The 26,642-nt window shown below is 38.4% G+C and overlaps 1 protein-coding gene across 7 annotated transcripts in view; it reads right to left on the minus strand.

Annotated features, from left to right (window-relative positions):
- The window catches only part of Cdkl3 (cyclin-dependent kinase-like 3), an 85,630-nt gene that overhangs the window by 33,944 nt on the left and 25,044 nt on the right, over positions 1-26,642 (minus strand). For 5 of the 7 annotated variants that reach the window (XM_013508506.1, XM_013508512.1, XM_005376149.2 and 2 more), the window contains 6 exons: positions 23,019-23,107; positions 20,154-20,283; positions 19,685-20,019; positions 17,898-17,991; positions 16,017-16,179; positions 14,839-14,936 (listed from right to left, as the gene is read on the minus strand). In XM_013508506.1, the coding sequence (XP_013363960.1) occupies positions 14,839-14,936; positions 16,017-16,179; positions 17,898-17,991; positions 19,685-20,019; positions 20,154-20,283; positions 23,019-23,107 (909 nt within the window). Of the gene's footprint in view, positions 1-10,816; positions 11,064-14,838; positions 14,937-16,016; positions 16,180-17,897; positions 17,992-19,684; positions 20,020-20,153; positions 20,284-23,018; positions 23,108-26,642 lie in introns of those variants that run through there. The other 2 variants (XM_013508493.1, XM_013508498.1) reach the window with 2 other exon arrangements.

Below are 26,642 nucleotides of genomic sequence, written 5' to 3' on the forward strand. Positions count from 1 at the left end.
GTGAAAACAAGCCAGACTCAATTATTTAATGAGTAAAATTCTAATTTTATCCTTCAGGCTATTAAATCCAGCAGGGCACTCCTTATCCTAGGACTATATTTTATATTTCTTTCTACAAATGAAAAGAAGTGAGTGCCACACAGAACAACTCCCTGAACCACCACATGTAACCCCTTCCACTTATAACAGCTCCATGTGGTCAAAGGACAGCCAGAACTACCATGTCATCACATGAATGCACAGCCAAAAGGGTTCAAAACCTGACCACCTGGTTACCAGTTCACTTGCCATTGCCACTGCTATCACTCCTTCTTTCGAATGACTTTTGGTGGCCATGGAGACAGAAGTAGAGTAACCCTATTAGCGCAAGCATATTTGCTGAGAAAGCAGTAGAGCCCCTCCCTTGCTTCTAGGCTACGGAATGAGCCCCAGCAATTTTGCATTTAAAGTCTAATATTCTTTTTCTCAAAAAGAGCCCTCCTTCTAAAAGCTTCAGCCAGGCATGGTGGCACATGCCTACAATCCCACGACTCTAGGAGGCTGAGGCATTAGGATTACAAATTTGAGTCCATCCTGAGCAACTTTGTGAGATCCAGTCTGAAAACAAAAAGGGGTTGGGATATAGCTCAGTGTGAAGGCCTGGAGTTCAATCCTTAGTACTGGAAATAATAATAGCAATAATAACAGCAACAATAACATAAAAAACACAACAACACTTCAACCTCCGTAAAACTTGGATCTGTTGAACTTAGCCGTAACTCATCCACTCAACACTCTACCGCATCACCTCACAAAACTTCACAAAGGCACAAAGATTCTGAGACAATCCAGTGTGACCTCAAAATATAAAAACTGGGAACTGCTGGTCTAGATTCTATTTTTCCAGGATGTTCCGCTTACTCAGCACCAGTATCTCCCCATCAACATGGGTGTAACTCTAAAAAATGCCACTGTTTCTCCAGCGATTCATTTTCTTCTCAACCACAATAGGGGATACATTTTATAATTCCCCTTGGAAACTCTGTCATGTTTTCTTTTTGTATTTACTGAAACATTTTATACATGCAGAGCAGATAACCAATGTAGTCATCATTCATACCAACTTCATGTTTAAATAAATGGAAACCAATGCACAGATACCCCAGAAACTCCAGGGTATACGGCAAGAATAGAGAGCACCTCTAGATTTAATTTATCCCCACAGGAATAAAGTCAGAATAAACTGAGATAAGAAACAAAATAACTGCCGGGGGTATAGCTCAGAAGCATAGGGGTGAGGCAGGCATGAGGTCCTGAGTTTGATTCCCAGTTAAAAAAAAAAAAAAAAAAACTAAAATGGAGACAATTCTGCTTCCATAAAAGAGGTTCGAGGGCCCCTGCATACAACTAAACTTCACCAGTACAAACCCACTATGCCCCACATGTGTTAAGTCTTGCTCAGTGAGTCCTCACAATTGTTCTTGTATCCCTTTTTCAACTGGAAAACTGAAGCAACAAAGCAACACACACACACACACACACACACACACACTCACACACACTCACACACTCAATGAAGAAGTGGTACAGGCACTAACCACTCAGGAATTGGTCTTTTATCTCAGGCCATCTGATACTAATGTGGACTGTTGTACTATATGGCTTTTAATAAAAATGAAATGTTCAATCAGTAAACCTGCCTAAAATGAAAAGAATCAGGTGTTTACAGGTATAGTTTCAACAAACATTCTGATCCTATGGTTTGTTTGGTTATCTTAGGGAAAGAGAAATTAAAAGAAATGATTTTCCAAACAGAACCACAATCCAAGGAAGACTACTGAAGACAGACTTGTTCCATAAGTTCATTTTCAGGAGGCATCTGATGCTTTTAACATTATAGTAACACTGTTCAGTGTAATAATAGCCACAAAGGAAACTACTGAAAGGAAACATCCCAGAGGAAATGCTGCCTGAGCTGTGAATAACTATCCTAGGGCTTGGTTTAAAATGTCCCACAGCTTTGGAGCCACTCATCTGAGGAAATCCATTTTCTAGCTTGCTTTTTCATTCAAGCTCTCATCTAGGGAGGTTAGAGCAAGCAGTAGTGTACATTAGTGCCTCATCCTCATAAACTAGCTCAGCCCAACAGAGGACCTTCTGTTAGGCAGACCAGAGGCTAGCTCCAAGTCCTGAAAATGCTGGGCCTCGAGCTCCCTCTGGAGGACACCAGGACTACCTAACTTCAAGAGGACTAGAAGCATCCTTACTGTCTTGGGAGAAAGGGGGCATACAGAACATGTGTCTTTGGTTACTTTTCTCTCGCTGCTGAGACAAAATACCTGACACCCAGGATTAAGGAAGGAAAGGCTTATTTAGCTCAGTTTGTGGAGGTTTCAGTCCGTACTTGGCTGGCTCCAGCGCCGGGTGGCACAAGGCAGAGGGCAATGGTACATGGCAGGCAGAAGACAGCAAAAGCAGCAAGAGCAAAAGGAAGGAGCAGCAAGGACCTCTTTCCCTCCCTTACACTGTATGCAAACTATCCACCCCAGGGCGGGTGTAGCATTCACATCCATAACCCAGCGTTGTACCGTAAATCAATCATAAACTCTAGAATCCTGCCCCATAACTGCACAAAGCTTTGAGGGAACACCCAGACACAAACCATAACAACATGTAACAACAGTCTCTACATTGTGACCCAGAAAGTAAATCCAGTATGGTACAGAACGACACAGTAGCAAGCACCAGGTATTCAGGAGGCAGGATGATCATTTGGGCCCAGGAATTTGGGGTGAATCTGGAGGACATTAGATGAGACTCCATCTCAAAAACAAAACAAAATCAGCCGGGCATGATGGCTCATGCCTGTAATCCTAGCACTCAGGAAGCTGAGGCAGGAGGATCACTGTGAGTTTGAAACCAGCCTGGGCTACACAAGTGAGTTAAAGGCCAGCCTAAACTACGCAGTGAGACAATGTCTCAAAAAAACACAAAAGGAAAAAAAAAAAAAGAAACAACAAAAAAATGATGCAGGCTATAGAAATCATATTCTATACCACCAGTAAAAATATACCATATTTCAATCTTCTTCTTTTTTTTCTCAAATGACTTGCTATGTGGGATGCTTAAATCCACTCCCGCATTATCACATAACATGCTACGTGAAAAAATAAAATAGGAAAAGGGAATAGAAATGGAAAATTATAATTTTAAGTAGAATGGAAGGGGAAGTTTTCATATAAGTAGAGACCAGTAAACAGGCTGTGTTGAACAACCTGAAAGAGGTGAGGATTCATAAGCCACCTGGGAAAAGAAGTTTCTCAGCAGAGGATATGGCAAGAGCAAAAGTCCTGAGCGGGGAACATAATTTTTTGTGATCTAAGAACTGTAAGGGAGAAGTCAGACTGGAAAAGAATAAGGGAGAGACAGAACAGTAGCAAATGGAGTCCAAAAAAGAGTGGAAGCATACAGCCTAGGGCCTTGCAAGTCATGATATCTTCTGTAGCTTTTAGTCTGAATGAAGTGAGAAGCCATTGGGAGTTTTGAACAGAGCACAGCCATCATTTTTTTATTATTATTATGACATCCCAGGCATTGAAAGCATGGAGAACCGTTAGGAAATTTTACAAAATCCAGACAAGAAATGTTTGTTTTTTCCAGTACCAGCAATCGAACTCATGACCTCGCACTTGCCAGGCAGGCGCTGTGCTGCTGAGCTAAATCCCCAGCACCCCAGACAAGATATGTTGTAAGAAGTGGAGGGTTAAAAAGTGATGGGGGCTGGGGGTGCAGCTCAGTGATAGAGTGTGTGCTTAGCATGTGCAAGGTCCTGGGTTTGATCTGCAGCATGTGTGTGCACACACATGTGCATGTACAAGGTTATACCATGGAAATACATCAAAGATAGAACTGAAAGGCTGTGGGAGAAGAAAAGGAGTAAGGAATTACTCCAAGATTTTTCTCCTGAGCAAATGAAAGGAGCTGCCCTTAGCTATGATGCAAAATAAAAACAAAAACAAAAAAAACTACTGAAGAGAGCAGGGAAGAGGGGAAGAGATCAGGGGCCTTAATTTTGGAGGCATCAAATCTGAGTCATCTCTTATATGTTTTAATGGAGCTGTTGAAAAGGAAGTTGAAGATCTGAGTCTGAACTTTAGGGGTCCAGCCCAGATTAGAGAGACCTGAAAGTCATCAGGATATATATGTTACACCACTTACATGGTATACCAGATCACCAAGCACAGGTGGGCACAAAAGAGAAAAACTGAGCCCAAATTCCTGTTGATTTCTTGAATTACAAAAATGTATCTCTGCTGGGTGTGGTGGCACATATCTGTAATCCCAGCACTGGGGAGGCTGAGGCAAGAGGATCACCACAAGTTCTAGGCCATCCTGGGCTACATAGAGGGTTCAAGGCCACCCAGAACTACATACTGAGACCTTGTCTCAAAGCTCCCCCTACAAAAAAACTCTTGCTTTCCTACTGCTTGCAAAGTTCACTATATTATTATCAAGAGAAACTAACTAGATAAAAGAACAAACAGTGGGCTGGGGATTTAGCTCAGCGGCACAGCTCCTGCCTGGCAAGCGCAAGGTCATGAATTTGATTCCCGGTACCAGAAAAACAACAACAACAACAACAAAAAAAGAACAAACAGTGACTATCTACTGTTCACTCAGCTGATTATAAATCAATAATCTGGCTTTCTAGGTCTCTTGTTTTCAAAATGAAAGTGGGTGCATTTGTTCTATTTTTGTCCATGAAGGGTGTTTAGTTTATCCTTTCTCTGAGAGGTTTCCCAAATAAGAATTCAAAGTGAGTTAATAACAATTATTTCTTAGCAACCCTTGAATGAATGACAATATAATAAGTTTGAGTAGAACATAGCCTAAAGAACTCCTTAACTAGCCTTCTCTTTTTTCTAGTTTGACTTTAATCCTACTCATCATAAGTACATAACTCTGGTTGTCTGATACCAGGATTATTTTTTCAGAAAAAAAATAAAATTGTTATAAAACTATCTTTACACAATCATGGTTAGTTACCACCTTTTCTACTTCTGCAGGAGAAGAAGATAAGCAGTTAGGAAGCTGAGGACAGTAGGATATTTTATTTGTCTTTTTGAGACAGGGTCTCACTATGTAGCCCAGGCTGGCCTTGGACTCGCAATGATCCTTCTGCCTTAGCCTGCCACGTGCTGGGATTATATGTTTGCGTCACTAGGTATAAACAATACTTTCTTGAAACATTACATGTACAACTTTTATGTTTTCTGTATCAGTTTTAAAAACTAATTTAATTTTAAAAATTATAAAGAATGCTTTCTTTGTTATCTTTATTCATGTTGTAACATATGGCTCCCGTATCACGTAAGATTTCTTGCTTGCTTCCCTATGCAATTCTGCTAATTGCTTTAGTGGCCTGGCCCAATTTCCATATAGAATTTTTTAATTTACACTTCAGGCAGTGGCATGATAGAACTTAGCCAGCTCAGCATCATTTTGGCACTCCTACATACTGCTATAGTTTGTTCCAAAGTATACAGATTTTGTGTGTTCAAATGTATAACTTTCTTAACCTTGGATTGCAAGCAAATGTTGATTCGGTAGCAATCTACCACAATGATGGCCTTAGTAGGCATTAAAACTACACTTTACACTATTGTTACTCTGGAAATCCAATTTCCTGGGAAGAGTGGATGAAAAGTTGATGAAAAGAGTAGAAGTGGTAAACACAGAAAGCAAGCGTATACCTTCTTTCAAAGATTCCCTGAGTCCTATCCTACTATCATGTTCTAGCCAACACGAGTCGTTTACATTTTTTATGTAATCAATTCAATTGTTTCACTTATAAAAAGCCTTTTGTAACTAATATTTACAATACAAAATCATATATGTAAAATGAAAACAGACCAAAAAGTAACTCAGAGCTGGGGATATAGCTCAGTGGCACAGTGCCTGCAATTGCCTCATTGCAAGCATGAGGTCATAAGTTCAATTCCTGGTACCACCAAAAAAAACCCTCCAAATGTAACTCAAACACTCTTACCTGATTAATACCTTTGGACAAGAGTTCTTGGTCAATAAAATATCCATCCTATCAACAATATTCACTGAGGAAGTTTCACTATACTATTAGCAAAAACTTCACACGCAATCAGTGATCAAATAATATATGATCTTACAATACTTTATACGATTTTTACAATACTGTAATAATGATTGAAAAAATATGGACAGGCTACTATTTACATAATAAGGGAAGAAGGGAGGTATAACTCACTAGTAGAGTCCTTGTCTACCATGTGCAAATGGGCACCATGTGCCCTAAATTCAATCCCTAGCATGGCTAGATAAATAAATATATTATAATAAGGGGACAAACTCCTGTCCTCATATTCACACCCTTAAGAGTGAACATAAACTGTTATGGCTTGTGTCTAGATGTGCCCCCAAAGCCTCAAATGGTCATAGGTGGGGCTTTTCAGAGGCAGCTAGATCTAGGGTGTGTGATGCTGGAATCAAGGGTGTGTGATTACTCAGTCAGTCCACTGACTGGTCTGGCATAGTTCTGGGAGTGGATAATGGGAAGGGCCGCCCTGGGTGTGAGTGTTACCTGCCTTAAGGCGGGTAGTCTGGATAGAATACAAGGAACAGAAAGAGGGCTGCTGTGGTCACTTGTCACTTGCCACTTGCTGCTTGCCTCCTTACTACTTCACTGCTTTGCTGCCTTCCTGCCTTCTGACACCATGAACTGTTTCTCCTTTGCAATGCCCCTCTGCCATGCCACCCTGCCTTAGAGCCAGCAAGCTATGAACTGAAACCTCTACAAACTGTGAGCCGAAATAAACCTTTCCTCCTTCAGTTATGAGTATCAGGTGCTTCGTCTCAGCAACAAGAAAAGTAACTAAGACATAAACTAAAACATCAAATAATAATCCAGGAGCAATTTATATGAAATAGGGCTATAATTTTGGTAATTACTCTAAAAGTTCTTCTAAAATTCTTAAGACAAATGTGAGTGTGTTACTGAACATGTCTCCATTATTCACAATAGTGACTGACTCTCCTTCAAAAACTACTTAGCTGAATTTCTAGCTCCAACTATAATGGGTTAACAGATATTTGCTCTCCCTCAAACAGTAATAAAACTGGGCAAAATATATAAAACAACTATTTTATGCTGGACATGGTGGTGCGGGCCTGTAATCCCGGCACTGGGGAGGCTGAGGTAGGACCAGCCTGAGCTACAGTGTGAGCTCAAAGCCAGCCTGAACTGCCTAGTGAGGCCCTGTCTTGAAAATACAAAAAATAAAAAAATAAAACAACTGTTTTGGACAATACATAGCAGATAAAGGTCAATTTCATCAGAAATATAATAATCCTAAATATATGTATACATGAGAGCATCAAAACACATAAAGCAACCACTAATAAAATTGAAAGGAGAAACAGGTAAATTTACAATTACAGCTGAAGATTCAACATTGGTAAAACAGGTCAACTAAAGTTCAGTGAAGATATCAGATCTAAATGATTTATCAACCAACTTAATCTAATTGCCATTTACAGAACATAATACCCAACTTCAGCAAAATACACATTCTTTTCAAGTGCAAATATTTACTAAAGTACAGTGTATGCTGGGATATAAAACAAGTCTCAATGGATTTAGAGAGTTTAAAGTAACACAGAATAAGTTCCCAAACCACATTGGAATTAAATTAAAAATCAGTAACAGTAAGCTATTTGGAACAGCCCCAAACAGTTGGTAATTAATATAATTCTAAACAAATGGGTCAAAGAGGAAGCTCATAAGAAGAATTAGAAAACAGTTTACTGATTGATATGATAATTACATTTACATTTGTGGGATAGATCAGAGGGAAATTTAAAGCTTTAAATGGTCATATTAGGAAAGAAAAGCCTCAAATCAATGACCTCAGGCTATACCTTTAGAAGTTAAACCCACAATAAATAAAAGGAAGAAATAGTAAAGACATAAATAAATAGGAAAAAAAAACAATTGAAATAATCAGGAAAACAAAAAATTGGTTGTTTGAAAAAATGGCAAAATTGATAAATATCTACCTATACTTACCAAGAAAAATAAAAAAAGAAGAGTGAAAACATTGTTACCAATACCAGTAATAATAAAGAAAACATCATCATAGATCTCAGTAAATTTAAAGTAATAACAAAGGAAAATGATGAACTATTTTATGGCAATAAAATTAGCAACTGAGGTGGAAAGAATACATTCCTTGAAAGATGCAAATTAGTGCCTGCACATAATTCCAGCTACTCAGGAGACAGAGACAAGAGGATTGTTTGAGGCAGAGAGACCTGCTTAAAAAAAGGGGGGGGGGAGAGACAGATAGCAAATATGAGTATCTTTATAATTTTAAATAAACTTAAGGAAATTATACATTAAAATTTTTCCAGGAGGGGCTGGGGATTTAGCTCAGCAGCATAGCACCTGCTGGCAAGTGCAAGGTCGTGAGTTCGACTCCCGGTACCAGAAAAAAAACAAACCAAAAAAAACCAACCCAAAAATAAAATTTTTCCAGGAAGGGAAAAGAAAAGAAGGGAAAAGTGGAAACAAAGCTTTTGTATATAAGGAAGGGAAGAGGGGTTGAAGGGAGAGTAGGGGAATGGGAAAGAAAAAGAGTCAAGCTATATCATGTACAGGTACAAGTTCCCCACAATGAATGTGATCATTATGTATACCTAAAATGTACCAGTACAATTAGTTAATAAAAAAGACTTTCCAAAATAAAAAGTTCAGGTCCCATTGGGTTCACTGTTGATTTCTACTAAACATTAAAGGAAGAAATAAAATCAGTATTTCATGCATTTTTTTCAGAAACAGAAAATGAGGGCATTAGCCTGGAATCACTGTGTACCTGAGATATCACCAGTGAAAAAGGAAAGGTTTATTTTGGCTCACAGCTTTGGAGGTTTCAGTCCATGGTTGGCTGGCCCCTGCTTTCAAAGCTGAGGCAAGGCTGTATATCCAGGCGAGCACACCAGGAGGAGGAAGCCTTTTACCTCATGGTGACCAAGAAGCAAAGACAGGGACAGAAAAAAAAGAGAGGGACAGGAAGGGGCTGGGGTCCCATTATACCCCTAAGGGCACACGCCTGGTGACCTAACTTCCTTCCACCAGGTCTGTCCCACATCTTAAAGGTGCCACCCCCTCCCAGTAAAACCACAGGCTGGGAGCCACGCCTTTAACACATGGGCCTTTGGGGACACTCAAATCTGAACTACAGCAAGGAGGAAATAATTCTCAGCTCATTTTATTAAGTATATTAACAAAGATAACAAAGCTAGACAGGGACCAGAGATGGGAAAATAGATTAAAATCCTTCATAAATATAGACACCAAAGTCCTTCATAAATGCTAACCAATTAAATTCAACAACATGCAAAATGGATTAAGTGGAGTTTAATCCCAGGAATGCAGGCTTGTTTTAACATTCAAATATTAATTAATGTAATTAATAATAACAGAGAAAAAGAAGGAAATCATAAAAACAATGAAGATAGAAAAAGCATTTGTCAAAATTTAATACCCCCCCCCAAAAAAATTCAATATCCATTCATGGTAAAGTAAGAAATATGAATAGAAAGAACATTCTTCGGCGGCTGGGGATTTAGCTCAGCAGCAAAAGCGCCTGCCTGGCAAGCGCAAGGTTGTGAGTTCGGTTCCCGGTACCGGAGAAAAACCAACCAAAAAAAAAAAGAAAGAACATTCTTCAATCTAATAAAGGTCATTTACCTAATACATACAATAGATAGCACAGCATACTTAGTGTGAAAGAACCTAATACTTACCCTTTAGTACAGGGAGAAAAGCAGGCTTGTCCAATCTCACTACATTTACTCAACATTATATCACATGTCAGCCAATTCAATAAGGGGAGAAAAAGTAGTAAAGGGCATAAATATTGACAGCCAATGCAATAACACAAAAAATTTTAAAGTGATAAAGGCCATAAATACAGGAAAGTAAGAAGTAAAACTATTTTAATCTATAAATGCCATGGTTGTCTATTAAGGCTATGCATCTCTTATCTAAAACGCTTCGAACCAGTGTTCTGGAGGTGCTTTCTGTGTGGGCTTTCCTGATGGGAACTCAGCCATCCTGATCATCGGAGGAGCTCGGGATCTCACTGTTGCTGAGCATGGCTGTGGTACTTTTCGGGGGAGCTCTGGTTCTTACTTTGAGCATCACTTCCTGGCTCCAGTGCAGATCCCTCAGCCTGCATCCCACTGGTACAGACTTTCTAGCTTCTACTACTGATCTTTGGGCCTTCGCAGTGCAGATCTGTGAAACAGGCCTGCATGAGACATTGTCATGGGTTCTAGGCCTCCAGTTTGATTTGTCAAGGCATTGTTATGGGCTCTACCTCTTCAGTTGGATTCACGCAGGACATTATCATGGGATTCAGGCCCTCAGCTGGATTCCTGGTCTAGTGTGTGGACAGATTTCCTGCACTCTCTTGTATATCATTCTTTGGGCGACTATTATAAATAATCTTATAAAATATGTGTCCTGTATTATATATTGTTTCCCCTTGCAAATATCCCCCAAACCATGACAGCCACACAGGTGAGGTCCCTATGATGGCATTCATGGCTTTATAAGAAAAAAAAGACTTGAGTTAGTACATTTGTTCTGTCTCATCAGGTAATGCCTAATTTATTTTGTGAAATAGAGAAAGTCTACCTCAAAAAAAGGCACTATCAGATGGAAATAAGAAACCAAAAGAGTGCAGACAATTGTGTAAAGGGATAAAGGAATGTAGTTAATATTTGAATACCATAAGCTTTAGATATTTCATAAATATTATAAATGTTTTTATTAGTGACCAACAGAACATGTTTTTCATCATGTAATGGTAATAAGCAGATTTTAAAACAACAGATCAGATATTTCATTAAGAACTCACTTTAGGAAGCCTGGGCACTCTAGGAGATAACTGACTTTTGAAGTTCTGTGACTCTCAGAGGGCAGAATCATTATAAGTACAGTGTCTGTCATGTGACAGGATGTGTTGTTACCCACTCAGTAATCTCTGCAAGTAAAGAAGCAGGCGTAGAGGGGATGACTTTGTAATTCTGAATCAAGGCATCCTGACAAGAGAGAGTTGTTAGAAGACAGGAGAAATTATTGTATGCTTTTCTAACAAAACAAAAACTTGGGTGATACTAATGCAGACAGGATGAATGGCTGTCTCCAGTGACTCACCTCACACCTCTGCTGTACATGAAATAAAAAGGGAAGAGATCTCCTTTTGCATTTTTAAGAATAACTAGAGGAAAACACTACCTGAAAAGAAAATGTTTCTCTTCAAATTCTTCCCCTCACAATGGCCATTTCCACACTTATGTTAGAAACCAAGCTACTCAGAACCAGGAATAAGAATGTAAATGCATATTAATGCTGCCAAAACCTGGACTGTGCTAACCATTGTTAAATTACAGTAAACCACTAATTGATAGGCATGCTTCTCAAGCAAACGATTGGTTTCCATGCTGATTCAGTTTCCATCCTTTTAAACAATCTCATAACCGGGTTAAACACTGTCCCAGAATGTTCAAGGTGGAACCAAACCCATGTTTCATGCTTACCAAGAACCCTCCTTGCTCAGAAATATTTGGTTCTCCCAGACTTTGGGATCTCACTTTAGTACATATTTAGAAACTTTTCCTCCTGTAATTATTAAGCTCTGAACCAAAGGTAAGAATGACAACTAATCAAACATGCCCTGAAATAACAGATGATCAAATAAAATTATATGATGTAATGTAAGCTGCAGTTTTATAAGGACACACAAGTCAACAGTTTTTATAAATTAATGTTCAAATTAAGAATATGAATAATTTATGGATTATAAACTTTAAAACAAATTTAGCCAAATACAGTATACAAATAACTAGACAGGATCTATGATATATCTTGTAGGATTTTCTAGTCAGGACTTTTGTGTATGTAACTTTTTTTTTGGTACTGGGAATTGAACTCAGGACCTTGCACTTGCCAGGCAGGCAATTGTGCTGCTGAGCTACATCCCCAGCCCTTGGGTATGTAACATTAATAAACAGGACTTTTTTTAAAAAAAACCATACAGTAATTCTGGGATTCTCTAAATTTTCAGCTGCTATATTTTCTGCTCTACATCTGGGAGGTTCTTCTTTTCAGTTTATACATTTCCTATATTCTAAAAAAGTAAATAGAAATAGGATCTTAACTGAGGATATGGTGAGTCTTTGGCTAAGAAAAAACAAGCAGAAGTAAAATACCTGTACGTTGTGCCTGAGTTTTTTTATAAGATATAGCAACTGCTTAGCAAAGTGTTCCTCATTATCACCATTAAACAGAAGGTGGCCTTTATAACAATTTTTCTTTTTCTTTTACTCATTCACAATAACTTAGGGTTTCTCTCTGGTCACACAGCCTCTTCAATATATGCATAAACTACTCCAATACACGTTTTGTGAGACAGGGTCTCACTGTGTGGTTCAGGCTGGTCTTGAACTCACTATGTAGCCCAGGCTGGCCTCAAACTCAAGGTGATCCTCCCCTCTCAGCCTCCCAAGTGTTTGGATGACATGCATGTGCCACCACATTCAGCTCCCTTCAATATACATTCAAGATGCCTGGCAGAATTTAATGTACATCTAAGAAGTATGTTGATGTAATTCAGTAATTAAAAAAAGTCAGTGTCAGAGCCAAGAATAGGACAAATAAATTGCTCTTCTATATCTTAAATTTTTATTTGTTTGTCAATCTAACCTATCTTATGTTTTCAACAACATGTCCTATTTCTTGTACTCTAAAGCAAATTACAGGCTCAAAATTTAGGAAAGATTCTTATTCTGACATTAACTTATTAAAACTGTTTGACCAGCCTTCTATGCTACTCAGCCACTTGTCAGAACTGCTTTTGAATGGGCAGTACAAATAAACTACAACCAATACTCATGACTTCTGAGGGGTTTTTTCCCGATTGGCAGTACTTGGGATTTAACCCCAGGTCTTGTAGATGCCAGGCAAGCGCTCTACCACTGAGCTACACCCCAAGCCCAACAGCTAGATCTATCTAGTAATTTCAGCTTGTTTCAAGATCACCCTTTTTAAAAGGCCATGTTTTCAGGAGTTTTACACATATGACCAAGAAGGAGTTTCCCCTTCTCATTTACTTATTTATCCTACAAATGACAAAACTGCTTTACAAGTTCTGTTTTTCCTGCATTGGGATGTAGTTTTAGCTCCTGGGGCCTTGCTTGAAACACCACGATCAATACTTGTGGTGCATGATTAGTCAGCCCGAGCTCAGGAGCTCTAACTCCCACACCGTTCAAGATGTGTGCACTGGGATGTGTGCTACACAGCCTGCTGTTATACCACATGGAGTTTGATGGAAACTTGTTACTTTTAAATGAACTGAAAGATTGATGGCTTTCACATTCTCTAACACTTCTTTTCTGCAAAGTGGATTGTGAGGTTCTTAACAAGTTCTAGCCCAAGACTGAAGCATAGTTTTAAAGGTCACAGTGAACATACAGGTACCTCTAAGAGTGTCTGGTAACCCTTAACCAAATATTGCAGAGACTCAGTAACCTTAGTTCAAATGCCTTCTTACATGGTTTCAGATACATATTAAATTTACTTAAATTTCCTTAATAGGTATGTACAACTTTATAATAAAAATGTAGTTGATTTCATTTTTTAAAATGGAGATGATGAAGTTGATAAATCACAGAATCACACACACAGAGATGGCCTCACAAGGAGTCCATTTACATGGTTTTTTTTTTTGAAAAGAGGTCTCACTGTGTAGTTCAGGCTGGGCTTGAACTTATTATATAACCCAGGCTGGCCTCGAACTCACAGCAATCCTCCTGCCTCAGCCTCCCAAGCACTGGGATAACAGGAGTGTGCTACCATGCCCAGCTGTTGTATGATTTAACTTAGTGGGTGCTCAACACAGTCTCTGTTCTTTAAGAGAATACTTCAACGAATATTCACTTGTTTGTTGAAAGCTTCAAGATTTCAAAATAAAATTCGAGAGTTCCTCTAGGTATGTAGAAGTTAAGGGTATTTCAACAAGATCACCTGATAGCTAACTGAGAGTACATATGTCTAAAAATGGGGCATCAGGTGGATAGCAGTGATAGATGGAAATGAGCTGGAGAGAAAACAAAAAGAGGCTAAACACCTGTTTTTGTGGTCAGTATAACCAGACTTTTTTACCGTTACTCATCTTCACTGTATGAACCACCTGCTCAGTGTTTAACAATACATATAATAGAGGTATTATCTTCCCTGTAGGCTGTGTATCCTAACCATTTAAAATTTACTGATATTTACTATCCAAAAACCGTAACTTTTGGAAACTTTTAGTAAGTGACCCAAGCATTTTGGTGCATGCCTGTAATTACAATATTAAGGGAGGCTGAGGCAGGAGGATCACTGTGAGTTCAAGCCCAGCCTGGACAGTTTGGCAACTTAGTGAGACCCCTATCTCAACATGAAAAAAAAAGTGGGGGATGAGAACATAGCTCAGTGTGAAGGCTCTGGGTTCAATCCCCAGGACTACAAGAAATTAGAAAGAGAGAAGAGAATAGAGAAGGCGAAAAAAGGAAAGAGGAGGAGGGGAGAGAAGAGAAGGAAGACAGACTTTTAGGGATTGATTATTCTAGGAAAATATAGATCTGCTCCTAGAGTTCAGAGGTTCCAGAATTTTGAATTTTTATGCAGCTTTCCAATAGTAACAACTAAATTTATACACTGAGCTAAGGACTCAAAACAACGTTCCTTAGTAAAGTTATAAACAAAAGCTTTACCTCTTGTTTTTCTTGATTTTGATCCACATTAAGTAAAGTTGGTATTTTAGATGAATCGGTTTTCTTTGACTCCCTCTTCAGCACTTTTATCTGTTTAACTTTCGCAAAAAATATATAAAACAATGGAAATTTGTTATTCCCGTGCTGAAATTTTACTTTCCTGTTCAAGAATTTCAAATGGAAATTCTGACATCCACAAATTAATCTCTTTGCTTATTATAAAGGAACTGAATAAATCATGAGCTGTAATAATGAAGTACGGCAAATTATTTGTTCTGTAATTTTACAAATCGTCTACCAAATATTAAAATAGACCTTTATTTTTATTCTGAATACAACTATTACATGGATCAGATAATTCCTCTTGAACTCTACAAGTACTACACTCTTGTTATTGTATCACATTTGCACAAGGTGTCACTATTCTTCAAAGAAACTTAAGAACATTTATGCACCTGGGCAAAAAAAAAATGAGTTATTTTAAGCTAAATCTTCAAGTTAAGATTAAGATAAACCTTAAATTAATAGACTTAATCTACCAAGTCTTTGGATGCTCAGAGCACTTATAACATCCCTGGAAATATGTGAAGATGATCATGGAGAAACGAAGGAAGATGATTTATTCCATGTCAGTTACTGAGCCAAAATCACTTTTTTCAAAAAGTTACTTAGGGGGGCTGGGGATTTAGCTCAGCCGCAAAGCGCCTGCCTGGCAAGCACAAGGTCATGAGTTCGATTCCTGGTAACGGAAGAAAAACAAAAACAAACAAATAAACAAAAAAGTTACCTAGGGCTTGGGTGTGGCTCAGTGGTAGAGCACTTGCCTATCACAGACAAGGTCTTGGGTTCAAGTTCCAGCACCAGAAAAAGAATTTCAAGTGCTGAGTGGCTGTGTGTGCTCCGTGGCTCCTGTCCTGGACAACAAAAAGCTACCTAATGTTTCAACTGGTTGGAGCTAATGGAAAAAAAAATCCTCCAAGCTGTCTTTCCCTCCCTTTAACTCCATTAAGTTTCACCTTTATTTGGCTATAAGGGTGAAAATCTTATCAGTGGAAATTGTTTTTCTCAGCAATTTACTGTTATCTTCCTAAATCACTTTATAAAATGTAAGTTATATTACCAAAAAATCCTGTAAATGATATCATGTGGATTTATAAAGCTATGCAACAAATGTGTACCTTCCATTCCTTTCATGTCCTTTGACTGTACTTTGAAAGGCAATTCGGGGAAATGGAATTCTTTCCTGTCAAATCTGGAAAAATTCAGCTTCCTTTTGTACCCACTTGCTGTTTGGTCACTTTGACCTGTGCGCTCATTAAAGGTACCCCTCTCCATCCGGCTCTAAACAAACAAATAAGAGTTAGTTTGAAGAAATACGTGTAACTGTTTGTAGAATTACAGTGTAGAATTGATAGCCATTTGGATGATGTACAATAAGCATAACAGTTTCATAGTTAAGTAGAGTAAGATACCATCAAACATATAAATACATCAGACTCCAATGAAAGTTTCATACAGCAAACATTTTAGTATGCCTAATATTCTGACAGTAACAGTCTTGATCATGAGACTTGCAATTTTAACTTTCTTTAATTTTTATTTTTATTAGTACACGTTCGCAGCATACAATGTTCACAGGCCTTGGGCGGAGCTGGTACATGCAGGCAACACAGTGTAATTCCTGTTTCATCCCATCCCCTCCCTTTGCTTCCTCCCTCCGTCTCTCCACCCCTTCCCACTAGAGGAAGACCTGTCTTCCCACTTCCTCTTATCATTCTTTCATTTTGCTCTTTATAACCTGGGTTTCACTGCCCTTGATATTATCCATTCTGATTTTGAAAAAAACTGCTTTGGTTCATTTTTAATAACTTATTTTTCTGTTTATGAAGTGATTTTGTTTTATGGGCACAAGAAAACCTAAAGAAAAAAAACTGTTTGTGTATTTGGCATCTGGAAAACCTTTTGTATGCACCTACTTTGAGTCAACAGATCACAAAGGCTTTTCTAAATCAATGAATACTTGCACAACATAATGTGTAGTACCCCACTGTATAAGTGTACCTTGATACATCTCTTGCTCCTTAAATAGGCTTGCCTTTGCAAGTGTTTATTATTATAAATAATCCTGTGCTTCAATTTTTAATAAAATAATTTAAAATAATAATAAAAAAATCCAAGAGGGCCCACAATGGGTTTTGTTTTGTTTTGTTTTCCTAGCAAAAATAAATGTGTCTATTTAGTAATGGTTTTAAATTCATAAAGTAAGTTATTAAAAACTTTTTTGGAAACAAATAACCAAAATTCTTTTTTGGTCTTTTTGAGACAGGGTCTTGCTATGCAGTTCAGGCTGGCCTTGAGCTCACTTTGTAGCTCAGGCTGGCCTGGAACTCACAGTGATCCTCCTGCCTCAGCCTCCTGAGTGCTGGGATAACTAAAATTCTTATGACTTTCAAAGGTGGAAGGTTTAACTTATTCTTCCCAACTTGCATATTAAATATACAAAGTAACATATAGGAAAGGTAGAACACATGTTTAGCATGTACAAGGCCCTAGATTTGATCCCTAGTGCCACAAAAGAAAAAAAAAAAGGAAAGGAAAAAGAAACTTGTTAATAGTGTGTATCTCAATGGCCTCCAAAAGCCTCAGGACCCCGCAGGTGGAGGTGGGCTTTGGGAGGAGGACTGGACCCGGGGCTGCCGCAGCTGACTTGCAGTTAGGAGGTGTGGCAGGCAGGTTTCTGGGGCCTGACCTGGAAGGGTGTGTCTCCCTCCACACCCCTCCCTTCTCTCTCTTGATGATGAGCAGCTTTTCCTCCACCAGCTCCCCCGACCCCGCGCTGTTTCTCCCTGCAACCTGCAGACTGTGTCCGTAACTGTGAGCCAAGATACACCTCTCCTCCTTTAAATTGCAGGGGCTGGGTATTCTGTCCCAGTGACAAGGAAAGTGACGAAGATCAAACTAAAAGCATACTTTTTTACATGCTGGACCCCCGAAAAGCAGAAAAGGAAAAGGGTGTAATTTTAAGAGGCTGTATTTTAATGATTAGCTTTTCTCCTTACTTGAGTAGGACCTATGTCTTCTTGCCTGCTGTTAGACATAACTTGTCTAATAGATTGTGAAGTAGTGCGTCTCTTTTTTGCTCTTTCAGTTAACCTATTATTTAAAAACAAATGGTAAGTTATCAGACCCCAGAAGTGTCTTTGTCTTAGTTTTAAGAAAGAAAAACTTACACCCTGAATATATATGGTAAAGATACTGAGGACCAAAAAGCAACTGCTAGTACAGTATTTAAGTGCCAAAAGCTCTAGTGAGAGACGTGGTAGTAGAGAACAACTAATGGATGGCTAACATCCGTCATGGAGTTACTCCTGTCGGCCTGCTACCCATTCTCCACTCTTCTGTCTGTTCTGAACTTAGTTCTCACCATTGCTTGAATCACCTCAGGAACAACTAGGCCAGTGGTGGCGAACCTATGGCACACGTGCCACAGTAGACATGCAGAGACCTCTCTGTTGGCACACGAGCCAAGTCACCCCAGCGTCATCCCACAGCCGAGCATCAGAGAACAGTGTACATGGGGCAGTGTTGGCACTTTTTGATAAATAAGTGGGTTTCAGGTTATAATTTGGGCATTTATTCTCTGAAAGGTTTGCCATCACTGAACTAGGCTGTTGCAGTCTATAGTCTACTGTGCTTTGAACTGACAGACACATCCACTTACCCGCCTCTGCAGACCACTAACCCTCATAACTTCTAGCCCAGATCAGTCTGCTAGTGTCTGCTTGGGTTAATGAACCTAGTCCTCTTTCTTACCTAGATCACTGTAGTCTTTCCAGATTGATAACTGGTCCCAAGGCCTTGCTAGGCAGACCATTTGTCATCGTGCTCACAATCAATAAACTGTCCATCTGTATCAGAGGCGAAAACCTAAAACTGGCCCAGTATGTTGTTCTCCTCTCCAAATTTTAGCTTTGAAAAGCTATTTGACTATGAAAAATTATTTGTGGCTGTCCTTTCTCCTTTTGAGAGTTTGCTATGCCATAGAAATAAAGTTTAGCATGTGACACCCAGTGCTGTGGTTTAAATATGGTTTGTCCCCCAAAGGTCCATATGCTAGAAGTTGGTGGTGAGGAGAGGCAGTGGAACCTTTATGAGGTCGGTCCAAGAGGGAGGCAGTTAGGTCTTTGAGAGAGACTAATGCTTTGCCCCTAGGAGGGGCTTCTCACTCTTGAAGGAAGTCCCACGAGAGAAGGTTTCTATAAGGAAGCCTGGCATCTCCCCTGAATCTCTTCTGCCTCCCTGCTCACACACATGCCTCTTCTGTGTGTGGCTGGTTCCCTGCCCACTTCTCTGGCTAACATGCTGTGATACCCCAGGAGGCCCTTGCCAGGATGGTGGCACCCTGCTGCTGGAACCTCTGATCACCAGAATTATGAACCAAATAAACACCTCTTCTTTATAAAGTACCCAACCTCCGGTAAGTATTTTGTTAGAGCAACACAAAACAGACTAAAATATTTTGTTAGAGCAACACTAGCAGACACCAACGTGCGCGGATACCTCAGTACCTTCAAAATGGAAGACATTTTTCTAAGGGCCTTTTTTTAAAAAGTGAGGTTTCCCCAAAAGATATTAGTGAAAATTTAAACGTCTATATATATATCCAAGAAAAGTTAATTTCCTCTATCGCGTTCATAAGTATTGCTCAGTAAGTGACCCATTATAAAATTATAATTGCAATCGACCTTTTTCAAGTTCTGTTTATGTATAGATGCCATAACTGCTATTCGATGACACACCATAATACAGGAACACTGTATTAGGTCTCCTCTCTGTTATAGCTCACCTTGGATTGGGGTGGAAGAGATTTGAATTGGGATTTGCAGCCATCAAATTGGTGTTAGTAAGATTGATGGGTGGCATTATCCTATACCCTTCAGCATGGGGCTCTTCCTTCACATCGTTAGGGTTAGCGATGGGACTGGCAGGGTTTGGTGGATCAGGGAGGGAGACTGCAGCTTTTGTAGTTTGAGACAAAGCGCGAGTGTTTTGAACTGCGTCCTGACGACAACGTCTACCTTCACACTCTGTCTTTTTCAGTTCTGAGGTATCTCCTTTTCCTCCTCTGACTTTAATAACTGTGACTTTGATCTCCTTGGGCTTTTTCTCTTTTTCCATTTCCTAAAATAGACACATCCAAAACCTGAGTCATGACAATTGTTATCTTTGTCCTAAGAGTACTAACATATAATACAGTTATACTGGCTGAAATAAAAATCCAAAGTTCTTACCTTTCTGAAAACTGAAGTACTTACCGGTGTATTGGTAAAAACTGTTTTTCTTTCATCTTTTGTGAGTTCATTTTCTTTAGAATTCTCTTTTGACTTTATGAATGAATTGACTTTTGCTTCTTGTAGTAATTTAGCTTTTAATTCTGGTAAGAATCTAATAAAACAACCATATAGATAGATACAGAATTTTTTCATGGTGCTATGGATTCAACCCATAGATTTACACTTTACACAAGCACTCTACTGGTAAGCTATTTCTCCAGCCCAATAATCTTTTCATTTGTGTAGATGTTTTGCTTTTCTTTGGTCTTTTTGAGACAGAGTTTTGCTAAGCAGTTCAGGCTGGCCTTGAACTTGTGTTGATCCTCCTGCTTCAGCCTCCCAAGTGCTGGGATTATAGGCACGTGCCACCATGCCCGGCTCATTTGTGTAGATGTTCTTAAAGAACCATTTAATCAAACTGTATTTCAGCTACAGCATAAATAATGCTGTATAATTATAATGCATGCCAAGAAATAACAATATTTATTTACCTAATAAAAATTGCTTCCTGAGGCTGAGTCAGGAGGATCACCACGAGTTTTGAGGCCAGCCTTGGCTACATAATAAGTTCAAGGCCAGCCTGAGCTAGCTACACAGTGAAACCCTATCTCAGAAAATGCAAAAAAGAAAAAAATTGCTTCCTGACAAAGATACATTTTTCAAAAGATCTGCTATGTTAATCTACTGTATACAGCTTTTGCAAAAAACACATATGAATTATATTCTTTTTGTGATACAAATGTTTGTTACTCAATGAAATATTGCTTTCAATTTTGATAAATATGCTATTCTTTTCAATGAAACTAAGACCACTTTGCGGTTCCTTTAAAGGAGCATGACTTACAAGATGAACTAATCAGTTTCTCAAATCTTAATTTAGAGAAATATTTTCAGTACAAAATGTAATGGAATACATAAATAATGAAGGGAGATTGTTTTGGTTTTAGTTGTCTTTCTTGCTTTTTAAAAGTTATTTATTTTTTAATAGAAAATCTGTTCATATAGTTCAAAATTCCAGAGTCTACACTAAAGAGTCCCCTTCACATCCTTTCCTGAATCACATGGTTCCCCCGCATGGATGCACAAGCACTCTACTGGTAAGAAATAAAACACCACTCCATCAGTGAATTCTTCCTTAGCCCATCTACCGCTGCTGGTGCTGTGCAGGGTCCATGACTAGCAACAGGTAGTGTGTAGAGATGAAGAAAATGGAGAACTAAATGTGATTAGTTTAGCTAATTGAGAACATGCCATGCTTCTGTTAAAACCCTCACAGTGCAGAAGGTCCACAAAAGAAGGAACCGGCCATGGTGGCACACACCTATAATCCCAGCACTTGGGAGGCCAAGGCAGGAGGATCATTCTGAGTTCAAGGTCAGCCTGAGCTACATGGTGAGTCCAAGGCCAGCCTGAACTGCATAGCGACAGCCTGTCTCAAACCCTTCCCAAAATAAAAAAATAAATAAAGACTCCAAAAGAAAGGAAGAGGTCTCACTCCAATATTTTCTGAGGGTTCCATAATTTGCACTCAAGATACATTCATCCCATAATAAAAAAAAAAAACTAATACTGTATTTAAATACTCTGGAGACATCAATTTAGTTTGCAGAGAACTGGAATGAAGCAACTTATTTATTCAATTATTGGTACTTTGCATCAGTGGCCCTTTCATCAAGGTCTCTCCTCTTTTTTTGTTTTATAGTAAAAATGCTGAAATACTTGAAGGTCTAGTTACTCTCGAGGATTCTCTTTGCTTTGCCTTTTTTCTACTTAAGTCTATCTCCAATTGTACTTTCCAGACTTCTCCATACCTGACCCTAACTCCATCACCTTTAAACTGAGATGAGGGGCTGGGGATTTAGCTCAGTGGCACAGTGCCTGCCTGGCAAGTGCAAGGTCGTGAGTCTGATCCCTGGTACCGGAAAAAAAAACAAAAAAAAACAAACAAAAAAGAAACAAAAAAGAAACAAAAACTGAGATGAATCTTCCTGACTTAATGTCCACACACCAACTAAGTGATTCTGTAGTTAATGAGAAACTTTTCTTACTTCCTTCAAAACCCAAATTCAAAATGTGTTTTCTAGAAATATGGTTGATTAATAAATATAAATTGTCAATGTATCCTATATGCTGAATATGTTACACAGTGCGGGACACAGGAGGGTGGAAATGTGGCCTCTGTCTGCGGAGACCTTCCAATTTACTAGGTAGAAAAATACAGTGGGTAGGGCAAATGTAGCCTGTCTTCAGAGTCCTTTAGTGGGCAGGATAATATAACCACAGACAACAAAGTAATACAAAATAATCTAGGAAGGGCTAGTTACAATATATAGATAGGAATGCTATCAGAAGAGGAAAAACCATATTAGTTTGAGTCAGAGGCCCAAAAGTCTAAAAAGTATTGATTATCTAATGTTTTTTCTGGACTATATTGAAAGTGAAATTGTAGAATAGAAAACTTAGCATACTACCTAAGACACTGTAACTGTGTAATGAATATTAGTTGCATTTTTTGTTAGAATTTTGATCCATGACATCTGTTTGTCTACTACATACCTAGTCAATATCTGGTGCAATAGCTCAATAAGATTGTTAAATTTAATATTTCTGTCATGTAATCCATTTAGCAATACTCCTGGTAATAAAATTTCCCAGTATAAAATATTAAAACGGGCCAGGCATGGTAGTATATGCCTGTGGCTCCAGCACTTGGGAGGCTGAGGCAGGAGGATTGCCATGAGTTTGAGGCCAGCCTGGGCTATATGGCAAGACCCTGTTTCAAACAAACAAACACACACAAACACACACACACACAATCAAAAAGGCCATACCCACGTAAATACTTACTTTTCAATAAATCCATCTCTAGTAAAATACTCATGATGCAAAAGATCAGTACATGATATCCTTTCACCAGGATCAATTTGTAAACAAGCCTAGAAAAGAAAAACAATTTTAATACAGTAATGAGTTTTTAACAAGGTAAAACTTCCCTTGACAAATGAAGGCGTAATTAATTACTTACAGCTAAAAGAGTTCTTGAAAAGATGGAATAAGATCCCAGCAAGTTTTAACCTTTTATTTCCCTAAGAGCTTTGCACTTGTAAAGTGTTATGATGGGTTAAATGTCCCATGATTCGAACCATAACAAAAGTCACTCCGTTTCTGCTATAGTTAACACAAAGTACTTAGCTCATTTTGATCCTCTGTCAGTCCTGTAGACTGCAAAGGTTCTGGGTAATCAGTGGCATTTCACAGGTCTGGAAGCACAGTGATTTGCCAAAGTGAAATCTTAACTCGCTCAGTGTTCTTTCTATGGCATAACACAATTTTGCATATATTCAAGCTCCCAAAATCCTTCAGAGATCCATCATTAGAAAAGATCTTTTCTAGGCAGGTGTGGTGGTACATACATGTAAATCCCAGCACTTGGGAGGCTGAGGCAGGAGGATTACTGCATGTGTGAGGCCAGCCTGGGCTACATGCCGAGTTCAAAGCCAGCCTGAACTACATAGTGAGACCCCGTCTCAAAAAAACCACAAAAATAAAAAAAAAGAAAACAAAGAAAAGAAAGATCTTTTCTGTTTGCTGCTGTAGGAGTACTTCAATTATAAAGAAGACTAATCAAACAAACAAAAACAACCAATGGAAAGCTCTGAATATTAAGCTGTGCATCATGAATCTATATGTAATTAAATAATTACACTGTGCTTATAAATAGAACACATTTCTTTAACTAAAATACTGAAGACAGAATCTGAATAAAAGGCAGCTGCTTTTCAATTTTCATTCTTCTGTTGAAAGAAAGCAAAATATAAATAACTTTAATGGATGCTTATATTAAACGCCAGACAATGCTCTAGCATTTTCCTATCATTTCATCCCAACAACAACCCTACAAAGCATGTATTATAATCCCCAACATGACACAAGGAGATCAAAGAGAAGTAATTTGTCTAAGATCTCATAATAGAGGAGCCAGAATTAAAATCCAGAAAAAAGCAAGGAAAATGTCTACAGTATTATGCTTGTGATTATTTCAAAATGTATAGTTTGTTTATTTGTTTGGTTGGTTTTTTTCTGGTACCAGGAATCAAACTCACGACCTCGCGCTTGCCAGGCAAGCGCTGTGCCACTGAGCTAAATCCCCAGCCCCTCAAAATATATAGTTGAAATACATTTACAAAGGGTCAAGGATACAGCTTAGTGGCACAGCACCTGCCTGGCAAGCACGAGGTCCTGAGTTCAATTCCCAGTACAAAACAAAAATTGATTTAGAAAAAAGGTCCATAGAATCTGCTGTATAGCAATGTGCTTATACTTTTAAAAAACTGTGCTGTACACTTAAGAGTTTGGTCAGGGGGTAAATTTCATATTATGTGGGTGTTTTCATTGATTCACAAGGTGGAAATGAGTCTTTTACATACTTTATGATGTGAAAATATCTAGATCCTTAAAATTGCAACTCCCAGCCATTCCCCTTCTGGGTATTTTCCCAGAAGAATAAAAAACATCATATCACAGCAATACATGTGCACCCATGTTTATAGCAGCACAATTTGTCACAGCAAAATCTTGGAAACAACCCAAATGCCCATCAACTGAGGAGTGCATAAAAAAATGTAGTATTTTTTAAAATGGAGTATTACTCAACTAATAAAAGATAAACTTGAGGCTTTTATAGGTAAATGGATGCAACTAGACACCATACTCATAAGTGAAATAAATCAGACCTGAATGTGTAAACTCCGTATTGTCTCCCTAGTGTAAGAATCTGAATGAGTAAATAAAACTGAAAGGGACAAGAGATATTGTGAAAGGGAAAGAAACTGCTCAATACGAAAGAACAACTGGGATGAGGGAAAGTAGAAAAGAAAGAAGGAAGGGAAATTTATATACACACACACACAATAGCTAAGATAATTGTCCTAATAATTTCTATTGGTTTATTGAAGGAACAGTTAATGTTTAATTGTTTGATCAACCTTGCATGCCTATATGTGGTAATCTGAGCAACTACTTTGAAGATAAAATAAGTAATACAACAACCATTGCTGATTTCTTATCGTCTTGTTCTGAAATTCTTTATCGTTTTTATAGTTTTTGTATTGTTTTGTTTTTGTCTTTGTTTTTGTTATTTTGTTTTTGTTCTTTTCCCTTTAAAATAAAAAAAATTGTGCTTACTCTAAAACATAATGAATAATCAATAAAAATAAGAAAAATGCTAAAAGGCCTGCCTAAATCGTAGCCGGTTAGAAGCAAACAATTAGATATAGTCTGTCTGTGAATAATACAGTTCAAAAAATTAAATATATATCCTTGGAAAATGTAAAATATGACACTTTGGGAAATACATTGGCAATTTCTTTAAAAATTAAACATAAACCTACCTTAAGAACCAGCTGTTTCTGAGCTGGGTGTGGTGGCACACACCTGTAATCCTAGCACTAGGGAGGCTAAGGCAGGAGGATCATTGTGAGTTTGAGGCCAGTCTGGGCTACAAAGTGAGCTCTTAAGGCCAGCCTGAACTGCACAGTGAGACCCAGTCTCAAAAAGATAAAAAACAAAAAAAAGAACCACCTGTTGTACTCTTAGATATTTACACAAGAGGAATAAAAATATATGTCCACATAAAAATCTGTATGTGAATGTACATAGCAATTTATAATGTACAAATGGGAAAAAAAAAACTAAAAAATAAAGGAATGGATTTAAAAAGTGTGGTATATGTATGCTGGTGTGGTAGCACATGACTATAATCTTAGCACTCAGGAGGCTGAGGCAGGAAGATCACCTGAGTTCAAGGCCACCTGGGGTACATAATGAGCTCAAGACCAGGCTGAACTGCATAGTGAGACCTGGTCTCAAAGAAACAAAACAAAACAAAACCCAGAATATTTCTCAGTTAAAAAAGGAAGAAATTACTGACATATGCAAAACCATGAATGAATCTGTTCTCGTTTTTTCAGGCTGGCCTTGAACTCAGGATCATCTGCCCCAGACTTCTGAGTAGCTGGAATTATATTTGTACGCCACCCATGAATAAAGCTCTAAACCATTAAGTGGAGTTAAAAGAATCAAGACATAAAAGAGTACTTATTCTACGATTCCATTTATACAATATTCCAGAAAATGCAAACTAAATCTACGGTAACAGAAAGCACATCAGTGACTAGGGACAGAAATGGAGGGAAAAAAGAACTGCAGAAGAGCAAAAAATTTGGAGGGTAAGGGAAATATTAGGTACCTTGAATGTAGTGCTTTCATCTATCTCTACACCTATCAAAACTCAACAAATTATATACTTTAGGAATATACAGTTTAAGCTGTACCTCAGTAAAATTATTTAGAAAATGTATACCTCAGAAAAAAATACATGACACGGCTGGGGATTTAGCTCAGGGTACAGCACCTGCCTCGCAAGTGCGAGGTCCTGAGTTCGATTCCCAATACCGGAAAAAAAAAAAAGAA

The sequence above is a fragment of the Chinchilla lanigera genome, unplaced genomic scaffold (genome assembly GCF_000276665.1).
Source record: "Chinchilla lanigera isolate Chin_1 unplaced genomic scaffold, ChiLan1.0 scaffold00007, whole genome shotgun sequence".
NCBI lineage: Eukaryota > Metazoa > Chordata > Mammalia > Rodentia > Chinchillidae > Chinchilla > Chinchilla lanigera.